Source organism: Neolamprologus brichardi, chromosome 7 (genome assembly GCF_056152115.1).
Source record: "Neolamprologus brichardi isolate AB-2024 chromosome 7, ASM5615211v1, whole genome shotgun sequence".
Lineage (NCBI taxonomy): Eukaryota > Metazoa > Chordata > Actinopteri > Cichliformes > Cichlidae > Neolamprologus > Neolamprologus brichardi.
The window spans coordinates 37,827,015-37,844,008 of NC_142110.1; the positions used below are offsets into that span (position 1 = coordinate 37,827,015).

At 37.0% G+C, this 16,994-nt stretch overlaps 2 protein-coding genes across 2 annotated transcripts in view; one reads left to right on the plus strand and one right to left on the minus strand.

Moving 5' to 3' along the window:
- Positions 1-16,994, plus strand: part of vsig8a (V-set and immunoglobulin domain containing 8a) — a 73,191-nt gene that overhangs the window by 18,738 nt on the left and 37,459 nt on the right. The gene's annotated exons all lie outside the window — the stretch shown is intronic.
- Positions 1-16,994, minus strand: part of si:ch211-127i16.2 (putative flavin-containing monoamine oxidase A) — a 45,444-nt gene that overhangs the window by 16,130 nt on the left and 12,320 nt on the right. The window contains exons 7-9 of the mRNA XM_006795626.3: positions 14,475-14,559; positions 8,208-8,308; positions 1,694-1,852 (exon numbers count right to left, since the gene is read on the minus strand). Of these exons, the coding sequence (XP_006795689.1) occupies positions 1,694-1,852; positions 8,208-8,308; positions 14,475-14,559 (345 nt within the window). The remainder of the gene's footprint in view (positions 1-1,693; positions 1,853-8,207; positions 8,309-14,474; positions 14,560-16,994) is intronic.

Below are 16,994 nucleotides of genomic sequence, written 5' to 3' on the forward strand. Positions count from 1 at the left end.
AAATGTATGTAAATCAAACACAGATGATTTCCTACAAATATTTTTATTTGTAGTTTTTTTATGTTTCCTAATAAAATAATAAATAATACATTATTTTTTTGTGTGTCACAACAGTCACGGATTTCTCCTTTACACTCTGACCGGCGTTGCTAACATCAGCCTGTCATTCTGTTTGAGTTTCTCTGTAAAACCAAACAAGAATGGCCTCCTATTACATAAAATATGAGCTGAGCAATAATATTTATACTTCAGGAACGTTGTAGTTAATTCTAATTTATTTATTTATTTATATTTATTTATTTATAAAGACTTGAGTTCAACGAAGGTGAATGAAGTGCCAACTTAATTTTGGAGTCATCCCATTTGCGCCAATAAATGGTAAAGTTTACACTATTTTTTTTGTGCGATCTTCAATCTCCTGTATTTCTGCATTGGGGATGTTGGCATACTACAAAAAAACAGGCAAAGAAACAGCATCCAAGTAAACATTTAAACACATTTAAAACTGCAACAATAGAAAGCCAGCAAAGTGCAAGAGACCTGAAAATGGAAAAGAAATACAGAAAAAAAATAAACCAAAAACACATGAAATACAAAAAATAATAATAAACTCATGCGTAATTGCATTGTCTACTCACATATACCACCATAGTTTGGGGATTTTTCTTTCTTTTGTTGGGGAAGTGGAGTTTAATTATTTAGCATCCTACACAGAATAAAGCAGCATAGTGATAGTTACTCAAGAGCTTTAGGCAGTCAGGATGACTTAGATGGCAAAACAACTGTAGAGATGGGGCTGAATATATTTATATTTTTATGTAAAGGGAAAACACTGCTACCTGTATGTATGTATGTCTCTATGAATATAGAAGGAAAGAGTGTAGGCTGTGTGCGAAAAGCATGTTGCAAACCACTTTAACCATACTCTTATACACATGCTTAAAGGCATTTAAAGCCTGCATTCTTCCTATACCAAAGTTATTGCTGAAAAGAATTCAAAGGAATTTAAAGGATTAAGACAAGACTTGTACAATTCCAAATATTTTTAAATGCTCTTTGTTAAGAAATAACAGATTGGTTGGCCAATAACATGAACAACCATGCATCTTAAATTTTAGTTAAGTCATTCTCTATATTTGTGGGTTGTCTTTTACAACTTAAACCTTAAACTTAAACCTGGTAACAGTAATTATAAACACCTTCCCTTTATTTCTAAACACTTAACAAGCAAAAAATACCCACTGTCTATTTTTAGGAATGCTCTTAGTCTTCTTTCTATCATACAGGTAAAAAACACTTCTGTCTGTTATTCACTTCAGTTGCAGTTACTGAAAGCTTGCATCAGTACCCCACAATTCTCAGTCTAAAGGCAGTGCTTTATCTGCACTCGGTGATGAGCAATCTTGAGTGCATTTTTAAAATGCTGCCACTGAACAACATCATTTTGAGAATGCATTCTATGTGGCTTTTTTTCTCTAATGCAAACAAGACTTAACCCTAAATATACCCATGATTGCGGAGCTCTTTAGTTTATATCTACTAGCAATGGACATCCAAGTAAAAGCAAATGACCCTGATGGTGGAGGAGTATGCAAGTTTCTGCTTATTAAAACATGTTGAAAATACTGTCATGTTTAAATGACATGTGCATAGAAAGTTACTTAAAAGGCTCTCTACAGCATTTTTCCATTACCTCTTTTGATTCCCAATGAGAAGCCTGCTGGCCAGCAATAAATCCTACCAGAGCAGCATTACCAAAAGGGCTGGTGGCATCAAAGGTTACACAGAATGGACACTCGGTGGAGGACCCTGCCACTATTTCCCCAGAAAAGCCCTTCTCCCTCCAAAAAGCCTGCGAAGAAATACAAACATTCTTAGCATCATCAATAATGGCAACACTTTAATACTGAAACGAGCTACAAACCATTTGCATACAGTCATTCCTTGATTACACGTTGGGGAAATGGCATTAAATTTTGACTGGATTAATTTAAAGGTTTGGCAAAAAAAAAAAAAAAACAACAAACTGCTTTGTCAAGAAGAGTTGTTTAAGCTAAACAGAGGGGAGCTATCATAGATCTGTCTGAAAACAATAACGAATACCTTCTGTGCTTCATGATTAACCTCCAAGACCTGAACTCTTCCACGGCATGCATTTTTAATTTCTCTTTGATATTTGGGCTGATTGGGACCTGATAAATATAAAAACAAAGAATTACCAGATTTTTTTTACCTAATTTTTGTTTCTGAGAAAAATGAGAGCCACATATGAAGATATTCATTTGAAATTTCGATAGAACAGTTAGCAGTATAATGTCCTGGTTAGTGGATATCAGGCCCTTGTAGAGCAAAATTTAGTATTTTGGTCTAAATAACCCAAAATACATATGTGGACGCCAGGTCCTAGGAGGTTAAAGTGATAATGTCAGGGGGAAAAATATTCTTTTGTGCTCATATTTCCTTCAATGTCTTTAAATTTGAAGATAAATCAACAGAACCTTGTATTGACAACTTTTAGTTACTCAAAGTTGTCAGTGGGATATTGGAACTTCTTTTCACATCCAAATGTGAAATATTAAATTTCACAGGAAAACAGTAAAGAAGCACAGTGCACCATGTGGTTAGCACTGTTGCCTCACAGCAAAAAAAGTCCCAAGTCTAAATCCTCCACCTGGCTGGGGCCTTTCTGTGTGGAGTTCCCATGTTCTCCACGTGTTTGCATGGGCTCTCTCCGGGTACTCTGGCTTTCTCCCACAGTCCAAAGACAAACAGTTAGTGGTGTTAGGTTAACTGGTGATTCTAAATTGCCCATTCGTGTGAATGGTTGTCTGTCTGTGTGCTAGCACAGTCCTGCAGGGCTAGCAGGATTGTGCTAGATAAGGATAAGTGGATGGATGGATAGAGAGAATACTGTTCATGAAATCAGGATGGTTTACTGAGCACTTCTTCTTATGTACCATACTGACAAGCTGTTCACACAACACCTTAGTAATAAGGTTGAGGTCCTGTGCTGGCCACTCAGTTATTGAATACCTGTTACCTGACCAACTTCTTTAAAATAATTTGTATAATTTTTGAACTTTGCTTTTGGTTATTATCTGGTTTCACTTTAGAATGATGTTAAACTATAGTAGTTGGGATCAACCACCTCTTTCAGCATCTGTGTATTTATTCTACATCTCACAGCTGTTTTTCTTTTGGTTCAGACATCTCAAACACAGACTGTTTGTTCATAGCACATTTTCCAATCTTTCTCTGTCCAGGTTTTGTGTCCCTTTGCCCATGTTGATCTTTTGGGCCAATATCAGGAGTGGCTTTTTTCTTTGCATCTCTACCCCTTTTGAGACTGTTATCGAAACCTAAGCTGAAGTTCCAGACATGCAACTACACTAGGGAACAAAAAGCAGTGCTTCTTTAATCAGCAATTACCATTACTGGCAAAGTCTTTTTATAATGATCAATCAGCCTTAAATTAGGTAACACATCACTGGATGGGCCTCTGTATAGTACATCTATGTAGTTATTTTATAAAGGAAAGTCCTTGATTTGTACTGATTAAATATTAAATTGATTCCTCATTAAATTTCTTTCAAAAACAACAGATCCAAAATCTGTCAGTAATTGTAGGTTTTATTTTGTTTTTTTAAGAAATGTGTGCTCAATATACATATACAGTCTGTGACAGCTTTGTTTTACTAAACAATATTATAATATTAGCAATATTATAAAGTATAATATGTCGTAGCCAATGCAAATTACACGTTCATGTGTAACTATAATTTTATTTTCATATATTGAGTGTTTGTAATTTGAATACATTTCATGTATGTGAAGACCATTCTGTGGCAGTAAAATAGCATGAGATGTACAAATGTAATACAAATGCTTCATAAAATTATAATCATTTGGCTCTGTCACACACACTATGTGTTGCTTTCTGGCAATCTCATAGCCTCATGTAATAATAAGTAACTTTAATGTTCTTACAGCACAGGCTTTTGGAATGTAGGGACTTTTTTGAACCTGCATCAAATAACACTTTAACTTTTTATTTTAAGAATTTATTCACTTTGTGACATGGGGAATTTTTATAAGAAAACATAATATCACCACTGCTACTAGCAGCATTGTATCACAAATTATTGTATTACTAATGCTACTATGTATTCTGCATTTACATTTGTATAAGCATGGGCTGTCACGTTTACATCCACGTGAATTTAAATGTGTGTTGAGTCACCCTTTTATGCTGTTTCTCTCTAACATTGTGATCAGTGTCATTGTATAATGGCAACTGTGATTCTGAAAGCATATTTCTGGATCTTGCTTTGAATTTGTATTCTCTCTTTTAATTATTTCCATTGTATTTTTGCTCAAAATAAATAATGACTTTACTTAATACATGATTACTGGAGACTTGGTTTCAATTACAGTTTCCTTTTTGGATCTTGATTAGGTATTCACTGCTAAGGACCCCAACGTCCACCCCCAAAAAGGCTAAATAGATTTCAACCAAAATGTGCTTACATTGTGATTGAAATTAAGCTTTTATTTTTTATATTTGATATTTTATTTTTTTATTTCTCCCAGGCTAATTCAAATGCTAAACTAGAATCCAATATGCTGTTTAAGTTCACATTATTTCCTATTCTAGAAACAATCCGAAGAGAAAGCAGATTCTGGCAAGAGAAATGCACTATATTGCCAAAAGTATTTGTGCGTCTGCCTTCACAGATGCACAAAACTGAACTCGAGTAACATCCCATTTTTAATCCATAGGGTTTAATCTTTGATGTGTGCTGGCCTTTGGAACTATATCAGCTTTAACTCTTCTGAGAAGGATTTTCACAAGGCTTATGAGTGTGTTTTAGGGAATTTTTTGGCCAGTCTTACACATGCACATTTGTGAAGTCAGGTACTGATGTTTTATGAGACAGTCTGTGCTCTAATCCCATCCCAGAGGTGTTCTATAAGGTGGAGACCAGGACTCTGTGCAGGCTAGTCAAGTTCCTTTACACCAGGGGTGTCCAACTCCAGGCCTCGAGGGCCGGTGTCCTGCAGAGGGGCCGATGGCGCGATATGGCAGCCTCGCTTCTGTCAGTCTGCCCCAGGGCAGCTGTGGATAGGATTGCAACGATACACAAAATTCACGGTTCGGTTCGATACATTGGTGTCACGGTTTGATATTTTTTCGATAAAAAAATTTTCGTCATGCTTTTTTAATTTGTCATTTATTAAAATTATAAATATATATTTTAACTCAAACTACATTTTTTAAATTTAATGTTGCTGAAACAACAAAGGGATAAAAAAATAAATCTATCTGATCGAGAAATCACTCATCTTTGGAAAAAGAGAGTTTATTACAGAGAAATGGCTCTTTCCAAAATAAAAGCTATACTATACTCTTCTTCTGGGCTATATTCTCAGCAGCATATTAAACATATCAGGTCCCCATAAGGAGAATCATGTGCTAACGGCTGTCTAAATGACTCGGGTAAAGTTTGTAGCACGCGTGCTTGTTGTTTTTGTCTGCTTCCACTTGTCTTTGCACGAGGATGATGTCGGAGTAAATGTGCAGTCATATTCGTTGTGTTCCCACTAGTGCTGTCAGCGTTAATCTAAAATGACGTTAACGCCACAACACAGCAAATCTCCGTTAACAAGCTACCGCGGATCGCCCCGTGCGTGGGGCTGGACGGCGTCAACACGTTAACGAGCAAACTGCGCTAACGCGTAGTTCCTACCCATGTAATTGAGCATTGCTGGCACATCCGACATACTGTTTTACTTTTGTCCATGACGCGCTTACCTTCAGGGTCATACGTCACATGAAGACCAAGATAGTTCCAAAGGCCAGATCTGAATGAGGGTGGGGGAGGTTCAATTTGCCATGTTGCAACGAGCTTAACTTCTGTCTTGCTAGCTTGCGCTGCGCTCAGTGTGGATCTGCGCTCGACAGTGCAGCCTAGGCGGAGTAGTCGAATGCAGATCCACTGAGCTCTCAACACAGACAGCAGAAGAAAAGTTGATAAAATAAATAAAAAATTTTGTATTTATGCCGGCTTGTACACATACACGAGAGACACGAGAGTTCTTCTTTACTGATGTTTACTGTGCTTCTTTAATGTACACAGGTACACCGAAGAACTGGTGAATACAAATGTACAAGAAAATTATATTTCAGCATTAAAACATATTACAATATAAAATTCACAAAATATAAACAAACATACCACTTTGGCCTGCAAGTAGACAAACCGGTGTAATTGGAACTCAGGACTTATTTCTTCTTTCTTAGCTTGACTTTTACACGGCAAAACCGTCACCATGAGCAGCTTCTCCGACCTTACTTCCCAAAACAGTGACCTCTGCCCTTACCTTATACTTACAAAATTAACCAGTTATTTTCCATGTATCAAATTAACTGCAAAAAAAATGTTTAATTACTACTCCCAAAAAATAAATAAATAAATAAAGCAAACCAGATTTAACCAGAAATTGGCTAAAATAAAGTGCAGAAATGAAATGGAACTCTAGAACCGCGGATTTAGATGTTCAAAATACTAAAAACAACCATTAAGGTCAACAACAGAGGTATTTTGTAGGGAAAATGAGATAGTTTTGTCACTAACCAAGTTGTTAAAGAGCATTTTCACGTTGACATTAGTGTAGGATGAAAGTAGTTGCACATACACATGTAAGACCACACAACGGTAGTGTTAAAACATCTGATAAAGCAAATGGGTGTACCTACACCACGGGAATGTTGTTTTTTGTACTTTTATACATGAATAATCAGAGGCAGCTGGCAGCCAAATTAGGCACAAGGCATCCTTTGGTGTCTATGTCTTGACCCACCAGCTGTGATAATACTGTGCACAAAGAAATAATGGTGCTCTTTTCAAGAGCTACAAACAATGAACTTTGTTTCTCGTGATGATTTGTTTCCCTTCCATTCACGTATACTCTTATTTCCTTCAGCCTGTCAGGGAAATGTATATGCTTTACATCTATTATATTTAACCTTTTTAAACATGTATATTTCAGACATATGACTTATGGCTCCTGGGCTACAACTCATAATCGTAATTGATAAAAGTAAGGTCTCCATACATCTGAGAATATAGAATTTCTGCAGATGCACAGGAGCAGAGTAAAAATTAAACCATATTGTCTATCAGTGAGCAGTTTTTCCATGTGTTTATTGGAATCTTAGTGCATCTTGCCAAGACACTGATCAAATAAATGTTTGCATGAGCACAAATTGTTTTATGTTCTGTACAGCTGACAATTTCAGTTACTTAACAAGGCACAAAAGCATTTTGTTAATTAACTGTGGTGTTGTAGTGGAAGTGCAAAATGGATTAGATTACACAAATCAAATTTCATGTGTTCGAAGCTTTTTGTACAGATTGTTGTCAGATTGATGTATAAATGTGTCAAGTTAGTTATTTGCTGTCTGATAAAGACTCCTGCTTACCAAATAAATATTTTTAAACTTTTTCTACACCGGAAACTGCAATTTGTTTTGTTATTGATATACAATTTTTGTCTACAATTAAAATCAGCTGTTAATTTCCCCACATGTCACTGTAACATATGGTATTTTCTTAATCAAGCAAAGTGCAAACTTATAAGGAACCCCCTTGTGGATTCTAACATTTATTTGAAATTTATAAATCTATCAGCAAAGTATTTTTAGCTTACCTTTTTATCCCCCCGCAATAAAAGGCTGAGTACTGTTGACACCCCACTGAGGAGGAGGGGGGTGTGGACACCCAACTTTATGAACTCTGTTGCCTCGTTCCTAAGTTATAAAGGATTGAAATTGGTACATCTACTAAATCTCACCCTAGTGACCTCAACCTCAACAACAAGGTTTCTGAAAATCCTGTGCACACGATAATTCAAGAATGAGGCAACACAATTATCAAATTTATACTATATATAGTATATTTAGTATTATATATATATGTCACATAAAACCTTTTTAATCTACAACCAACTTCATTATCGACCATAGCCAATCAGTCTTAAATGTGGTAACTACCATATTAATTGGAGTGAATTATATGTAACTTTGGCTCAACAGATTTGAAGGGAAAAGAGTTATCATTTAAAACAAATGCTTATTGATTAGATCATCATAACCTTAATCATATAAACATTGCTTCTGTGTGTTCTTGTCTTTTTTTTTTACTTACCATTTTGTAGGTAATAATGAATTTTATTATATGACCCACAGGCATGCTCTGAGTAAGGAATTCTCTCTGGCTGGGCAGGGCTGGTTGGTAGTTGATCTTTGCTGGTGGGAAAACAAAGGTAAACCATGAATCTTAATCTGGACTAGTACTTAAATAAACAGAGTGGTTTTCATATCTATTTTAGCACTTGAAGTATTTTTATTCCAAGCCTTATTCACTCACACATTCATAGAGTTGCTTTTTTTCTATGTCCTAATGCTTTCAACTTGATATTCACACACTCACACTGCATCATGTGCAGCTTGGGGTTCAGCATCTCAGCCTGGGACATTTTGGCTAAAGGAGCTGGGGATTGAACCGCCAACCTTCTGATTGGTAGACAACCTGTTCTACCTCCTTACTGACAGCTACCCCAAAAACTGCCCTCTAGTGCATCACCTTCACTGATCTTACTTCATGCGCTTTACTATAAACCATACTATAACACATATGACTAGTCTACTTTTTTGTTTTTTTTTCTTTTGAAACACAGAGTAAAGGAACTAAAGTTAAGACAGAACTCAGGAGCTAATCCTTCTATTGATCAGGCTTTATCTTTAATCACTGACTAGCATTAATGACCTTCTAAATAAATCGCCAATACCTACTGCAACTCTCTCTGCTGCTTGGCTTCAGAGTACTAATCACAGTGCTTACATCTGTTAAAGCTCAATCTCACTGATGTGAAGGCAGTCAAGTAACTTCATCAGTACCGTTAGAGTTAGCGTATGTCACGCATAAAGAGAAGGCAAGCTGTTTCTGTGCTTGTCCTGGCAAGTGTACCAACATCTGGCTAGAAGCCAGGCTTTTAACGAATGAACCACTGGAAGATGTGAAACATCATTTTGAAACCGTCAAGGGCCTGTCAGCAACCTCAAAATAATGCCCTCAATGCAGAACAAAATTTATGAGCTTGAAGCAGTATAATTGAAAAACAGTGACATGATAAGTGGCTCAAAACTAATTTGACATGGGCACCTAGACATTCAATTGACGGCACTGTACACATGACATAAGACCTGTCAAGTGGTATCTATCCATAATACTATTTTTGACACCATCCATTGCTAAGTTGATGGCAAGGGATGTCTTTTACCACATTTCTGTCAGACAGCTGTTGAATTGCAGATAAGTAAATACAAAATGCACTGGCATCTCATGCTTTTAAACACAAAAGTGCAGTGAAAACACTATCATCCACTCATAAATATGCTAATCTGTTGTGACACTTTTGTGGAACTTTGCTACCGCAACTCAAAATCACAGTCAAATCAAGATGACATAGGTAAAATTATAAAATAGCAACAATGCCATGGCAATTTATGCACTTACATAAACATGAGCGAGTGCGAGCAGATTTTCCTATTTGAGAGAGCCATCAGCTGTTTGCAGCAGAAAGAAAAATAACACTGTTGTCTTATCTTTTTAAGGTATCTGATAATTTCTGTTCTTTTTACTGTTGAGGTCCACTTGTTTTTGGCATCTTCTGAAAAGGTGGGTTAAATCATAAAGCTTTGAGAGCACAGATTTCAGTATATACACAGGATAAATACTGATGATTTTCCCTGACTGATATAGAAGTGAAAAAGCCACTTTGACAATAACAAAATATCCTTCACTCTAGAGCATTTAATTGTACACTGTTGGGATGGCATCTCTTTAAATTGCACAGCCTAGCAACTGAGAAAGTAACACACTTTTGTTTTTAAAATTAAACCTTAATAGAAGTGATGATGTTTGCGCAAATGTAGCATATTCACATTTTTAGTAGTACTAAATAAATGGGTTTACTTAAGGCAATGATAGTCTCTTGGTTCCTTACTGGGTCCAACACTCAGGGGCTGACAGTATTTTTAGTTTTGATCGGATAGTCATTGTCCTCACATTATCATTTCTATTTGACTGCATGGACCTTTTAAAATTTGACATGTGTTACATCTATTCAGTGATCTAAATAATATTCAACTGATAAAGACAGTTTCAATTTAGAATGATAAGAACCTTAGCCATGATGCTAATTAATATCCTAAACTATTTGAGTGAAAGAACCCCTTCTTTAGTTTGACAAGTGAAAGTTGCACGTGAAGGTCAGAAGATTTACATTTGGACCAGACATGGAGAAAAATTTCCCTCTAGTATGCTGACACCATCCTCATCTACCGTCTTCTGAAGCACTCTAATTTGACAGCTCATCAGACTTTTTTTTGCATTATACTGTCATCTATGCAAAACAGTGCCAAGTTCAAGAGCATCTCATAGTGTCCAAGCTATCTGCACAAATGTTTGTTCCTGACCCTTAATACTCTGACATCTGAGGATACTGCTTCCCCTCTGAGTGGTTTCCTTTCAATTTTTTATCGTCATTCTGTCTGTCTTCATTTCATGTCCTTCCTTTTAAAAAAAATTCTGGCATTTGATCCTCTCTGACTTAATTTTTGTGAATGCACTCCTGGACAACAGTAACCACACTTTCTCAATTTCTTCTGGATGTGACCTGCAAGTCACATCTGCGGTTGCCTTCGGCAACTAAGGCCTCAAAATTTCCATTACTTTTTCACTCTGAATTTTTAGCACAGCATATGGTACTGGCACTTTCAGTGTCTTTGACTGTTAGAAGGATGAGGAAAGTGAAACTTGAAAAGCCACTCAAATCAAGACATAACATCAAAGGGGTGATGATTCAGAGATGCAGCTTCTGAATGGCAATTTATGAGGAGTGGTGCAAAAAAAAATCCTTTAAAAAGTATGAAAAGTTCCGGCTGTCTTTTTGTAAGCTGTAAAAGATAATCATTTCCATCCTCACAAAAACAACAGAGCAGTCCACAGCGTAAGCCTCAGCTACCTGCTGTGGAGAAAAGGAAAAAAAATAGTGACACATACACCTTCTTGCCAGGTAACTGGCTAAGATAATTGCATCTGAAAATAGAAAAATAAATTAATGTGTCAGCTGTTAGATTGAAACAAAGGAGGAAAAAAACACAGTTCTGGCCATAATCCTGGGGAGGTATCCATACCCAGAGCTAATTTAAAAGATACAGGTAATAATGACAAATGAATACCAAAGAAATAGCAGTCGCTACTATCATAAATCTGTAAGGCCATTAGAGATGGGCAGCACTCTTCATCAACCACTTAAACAAAATGTTAAAGATGGAGGTCTGTATCTATGGCCATGTTACAGCACAGACCCTTTATTGAATTACCTATGCATCCCCTTGACACTTATTGAAATTGAAGGCGCAGTAGTCGACATATACACCCTCCCCCATCCATACCTACACCACTGTTCGAGTTTTGCTGTTGGTCTAAGCAAAAGTGGACTTGAGGACAATGACCTCTGAGTCCAAAGCAATTTGTTTACTAATTAATTTAACTATGCTTTAATATTGAATGACTTTGAGTTTTATCTATTATTTATTGTAGCACTGAATATTTTACCACCACAATTAAGGCATGGCAGCTGAAAATGCTCAGAAATGAAGAATGGCATGTTTGAGATGAGGGGATATATTTTTTTTAAAAAACTATTTGATTATACTGTATCAGTTAAATACAATCAAGCTACACTGCACACACAGAGTGCATTAATGCCTCAGTGACCATTTCTATTTGTTTGGATGCAAAGGACTAACCACAGCTTTTTAATGATCAGGTTTAACCCCCAAAAGTGTAGTTTGTTAAATGGTCATTTATGACCCTTTTTATGTCATCATTTTTATCTTTCAAAAACTAACATCCCTACTGACCTAAAAAAAAAAAAAAAAATCCAGTAACGATCAATCTCCAATGACAAAAGATCATATCGACCATGGTTTAGCCTTCCAGGAGACCAAATTTTCCATAGCAATTATCCATTGGTCAATGAAGGTTTGCAAAATTATAGCTATGATTGTCTGTTCTTCAACACTTGCTATATTACTCATCAGGAGAGATGTAAAATATAAAGAGAGAGTGAAATTTATTTCCACTGAGTTTAAACTCAGCAAGATAAAAATCACAGTGCGTTAATTATCTTCACAATCACTTTAGCTCCCACTTCACGTTTAATCCCTCAATTAGGCTCCATTAGTTTCATTCACAGCACAGCAGATACTGACCTAGAATCCTGACTCATGCAGTGTAAGTTGTCAAAATCATTGCTAATGCAGTGTTTACCCATTTTTCTACTAGTGTAAACCAGACCTGAATGGCACATTTCCTCACCATTGCCCAAGCCTCTTCTAATTAGAGCAGCTCCTCCTGCACGAGATATGCATCCCACTATACTCAGGTACTGTGAGTTTGCAGTCTTTGAGAACTTTAGCTTCACCGCTTTCAAAATAAATACACACAGACAAGCCCACACAAACATGTGCACTCACAGCATGTTCTACTAAGAGCTTCCTGAAATGAGAAACAGTAATACGGTGTGAAACTAAATGCTAATTTAGCAGCTGCAAAGCTCTCTGTAACTGTTGCTGAATATTGGATGGTATGCTTAATTGCATTATATTAAAAAACAAACAAACAGAAATTTGAAAATGCTTTTCAGGATTTTTATCTTAATCTTATCTAGTCTCAGATTCTATAAACATACTAACCTATAAACTATTTGCCAAGAAAAACATCCAAATATTTTACATGTCCACATTTCAAAATTAACACATGGCAACAGATCCTAATTCCACATTCATCATTTTCATGCATAGCAACCTCAATATGCCATGTGACAAAACAGTTCATAAATCATGAGTGAAAGAAGGGCTATCAAAAAGAAAAGGAAAAAAACCTGACGGGACTCATTACAAAAGATGGATGGATGAACAGGGAGGTAAATACAGGAGCCAGGAACAGGTCTAAGATGATGTATTAGAAAACAAATCCTGGTGTGTGTGGATATAGTGGCACATCTTGATTGCCAGGCATCCTGTAGACTCGGAAAGTTTGGGGGGTTTTCACATTTTGTAACCAGCTGCCCATTACTCCAGTGACTTTACAATTCGTTTGAAATGTCAGCACCAAAAATCTGTAAAAGAGACAGAATTGAGGTGCAGTGCATACAGCAAATATAATTTTAGACTTCAGCCGTCAAAGAGAGACTTGGTATCATTTCGTCTTTATCGTCAATCCCACCTGTCTTGTTCTTTCGCACACCCACAAATCACAAAGCTGCCCAGGTTTACCCAGGTCCCAGAAAATTCAAACTGAAACATGTCACAAAGAGGACTTTAAGCTGCAAACCTTTGTTAAATTTACACCCAACTTCTTTCGGGAGAGGTGTCGTCTCAATCACTGGGTTGACTTTGGCTTTCAAGAGTCCCTGTCAACCTCCCCACACTGATTTAGGGCCAAAGTGTGGCACTGCCAGAGCAATCCATGCTGCATAATTCAACATTGCTCTCAGACCTGTCTCATTAAGGATCCTGGCTTTGGTCCATGGCTCTGACTATGAGGCTTTGAGTGACAGATCTTTTGCCAGCTTAGTACAAATAGGAACAGACTCAGTATAAGCCTGCACTTCGGATTTAGCTTCAGCCCTTTCCAAACCTGGCAAAACCAAGTGTGCTTCCAGTCACAACTTCAAACTGCATCAACTCCACCCTTGGTGTGTGTCCTACACATGACAAGCACCAGCTGGAAGGCAGAAATCAAATCCAAATCCCAATCAACATCAACACAATTTTCCACTATAGCTGATTAGATGCTGGGGTGCAGGTATCTCTATTTCCATATGAGGAAAATAAATCAAGGGTTGAGAAAAATCCCCATATATTTTCAGACAGCCACGAATAAACAAATCACCTGTCTGTAAAAATAATTTTATAGCATTGCTTTCCTTTGAATTTTGGTTCAGTTAAAGCTTATTACAAACAGTCCAAAATATGAAAAGCATTCCCTGCTTTGGTAACTTGAATTTAGAAAGGTTGGTAATGGCATCTTTGCCACTTTCAACTTCCCACAGCTAACGGCTGTAAGTCATGTTAGACTCCAGTTAAAGTTTTGGCTTTAACATTTGCTGTGGTTCAGAATCTAATCCAGGCAGTCCATGAGCTGGAGACCCGAGTGTACTTCAGCCAAAGTGGCTGCCACACTCTAGAGCTGAAGAAGATTTAGGAAAATCGTAGATTTATCTGCATGGATGGACAGTTTGCCACATTTGACAGACAGATGAGAGAGAAGGATATTTGCCTTCTGCATCACTGAGAATTTCATTTAGCAAGTTGACAGAGGTGGGAGACGCACACTGACCTGCCAAATGAGGGGGGCAGGTGACAATCACAGCACTGCACAAGAAGGTGTCTGTAGCAGTCATCACCCTGGCCCACTCAGCATCCTGTTTAAACACAAACAGGAATACAGTTTTATTTTAAAAGCAAGTCACACAGACTTGCAACTAAATTTCATTTTGTTTGATATGGTAGAGCTGTTTTAGGTTACGTCTTTGATCGATTTTGGATATAATTTATTTCCAATACAGTATACACAAAATGAAGTTACTTGCCCTCAGTTGTTTGTCCCTTTGTTCTGTTGAATTACCTTTTTTTCCCACCACGGTTAAATTCTGGGGTTTTGCTTTCCATTAAGCCACATTATATAATCATCTTGTTATATATGTGTTGTATATTTTTGTTACATTAAGTGAACCATAGTCATTGGAGAATGAGTTATGAGGAGAGTTGTTAAATGATAAATCATATTTACTTGTCTGTGTTCATTAAGTATTCCACTAATGTGCTTTTAGAGATCTTTTTAAATGAAGAAAAGTCTGGATTGCACAGAGTGGTCAGTGAGACTAGAAATACCGTATATAAAAGCATGTACATTACATTACAGCACATTAAAAGAAAATCCTGTAGTAAGGGGGTTGTGGTAATTCTTCTGTCTTGTTTTTGGTCTATTTCTACTTTAGGAGGGTGGGGTCACAGCCGATCATTGCTTTGAGTAGTTAGCTCTATCCTTATAGTCTAATGGTATTGGCCATTCCCAGCATCATGATGACTGCATCGATAATGGCAGAGGGGATAACTGAATGCTTTGAGCATAAAAATGATGTTAATCACATGCTGTAGTTTCACTCACCAGTCTCAGTTTTGATTGACAGTTTTCTAACTGCTACAAACTTAAAACAACTTTTAAACGGTGGTTTATGGAGATAGAAGAAGCAGTGTCAAACTATCAGAAGTAGGAATTTATGTAGACATTTACATCTAAAGATCTGAGATGTAGCTCTTTGTTTTTTGAGTTGTTGTTTTTTTTCACTATTTTGTTTTTTTGCTGTTTCTGTAAGTGGCAGTGACCTTAATTTGCTGGATGTTCACAACTTGGAAAATTGTGGTATTGTGTTAACACAAAGCTTTTATCCGGTCGTTAAGTCTGACGTCACTAGCCGTGTCTGGGCCTAAACTTCGCTTCAGGTCCATGTATCAAACGATCAGTATGGCATTACTGAGAGTTGAAAAACTGTCTAAAGTCTTTCATCTTTAATAAAATGATCAGCGTTCTGCTCTACCAGGTGTAACAATTGAGTTTAACATCCAGGCATCCATGAAAACGGAATTTATGACATTTAACGGAGTTAGAAGTTAGCTCGCTAGCTTCTATCTAAATACAATATAGCATGTCCTGACTGCGGGGTTTTGGAAACAAATTAAAACGTACAGCTCTGTTATCACTTCCAACATAAATGAAGACAGAAAACTAAACAGCAGTGACGTTTGTAGGGTTACTGAAGTTTGGCTAGCTGGTATATAATGATGTGCTACGTGACCGCTAGCGACACAGCTATGTTAGCATTATATACAGGCTAACTTTTTTTCTACTCGATAAAAGTTAACGTGAGTGTTCTTGGTGGTCAGGAACAAATGTAATCGCATGGCAGGATGCTGTAAAAGGACCAAACTTCAGCCAGGAGAACAACTGAGATAATCCATCCACAATACGAGGTTAGTCATTCATATACTGCTGCATGGGCTGGCTACAGTGTTGCCAACTCCTCAGTAAGGAAAATCGCTATTAGTTGTCCTAAAAGTCGCTAGAAGTCGCTAAATGATGTCATCACCTAATTTGCATAATTAGTCATGCTAACGTAATTGTAACCTACGCTGCTGGAGAGAGAAATAACATCGTGGACGAGACATAAAGTGAGCAAAAAACGTCCTCAATGCATTTAGTTTATTTAGAACTACAAATTAAATTTCTTTTAGCAATTATTGTTTTTTGTAATGTCACAATTCCAACCCTGCTCCTTTATCCGGGCTTGGACCGGCAAAAGTGACCCGAAATAGGCACTCTGGTGGAGTTACTTTGTGTGTGTGTTTATAAGTAGTTTTAAACCTGATCCACAAAACAGCATAAGAGTAAAAGAAGAACTGACTGCGTTACAGCACCCGCTGCTTGTTGAGAGTAAAAGCGATATGCGCTTTCACGTCTTTTTTTTAGCGACTTTTCTTGGAAAAAAAGTCGCTAGGGGGTCTGAAAACTCGCTAAATATAGCGACAAAGTCGCTAAGTTGGCAACACTGGCTGGCTATAGTTACATCCTAAGGTTTTAAAAACTGAGCTTAAATAAATGATTAGCGGTAATAAAAGCCGAGGGAGGTCAACAGTGATCACTGACTGTTTTAGGAGCTTTTTGAGATTAAATAGAAGAAAATACAAAACATTAAACATGTTAACAACACAAAAGCCATATTAAACGCAGACTACTTTAGGCCCGGAAGTAGGATTCGTCATGTCATCACTTAACGACCGGATAGAGGTGGTCACACAT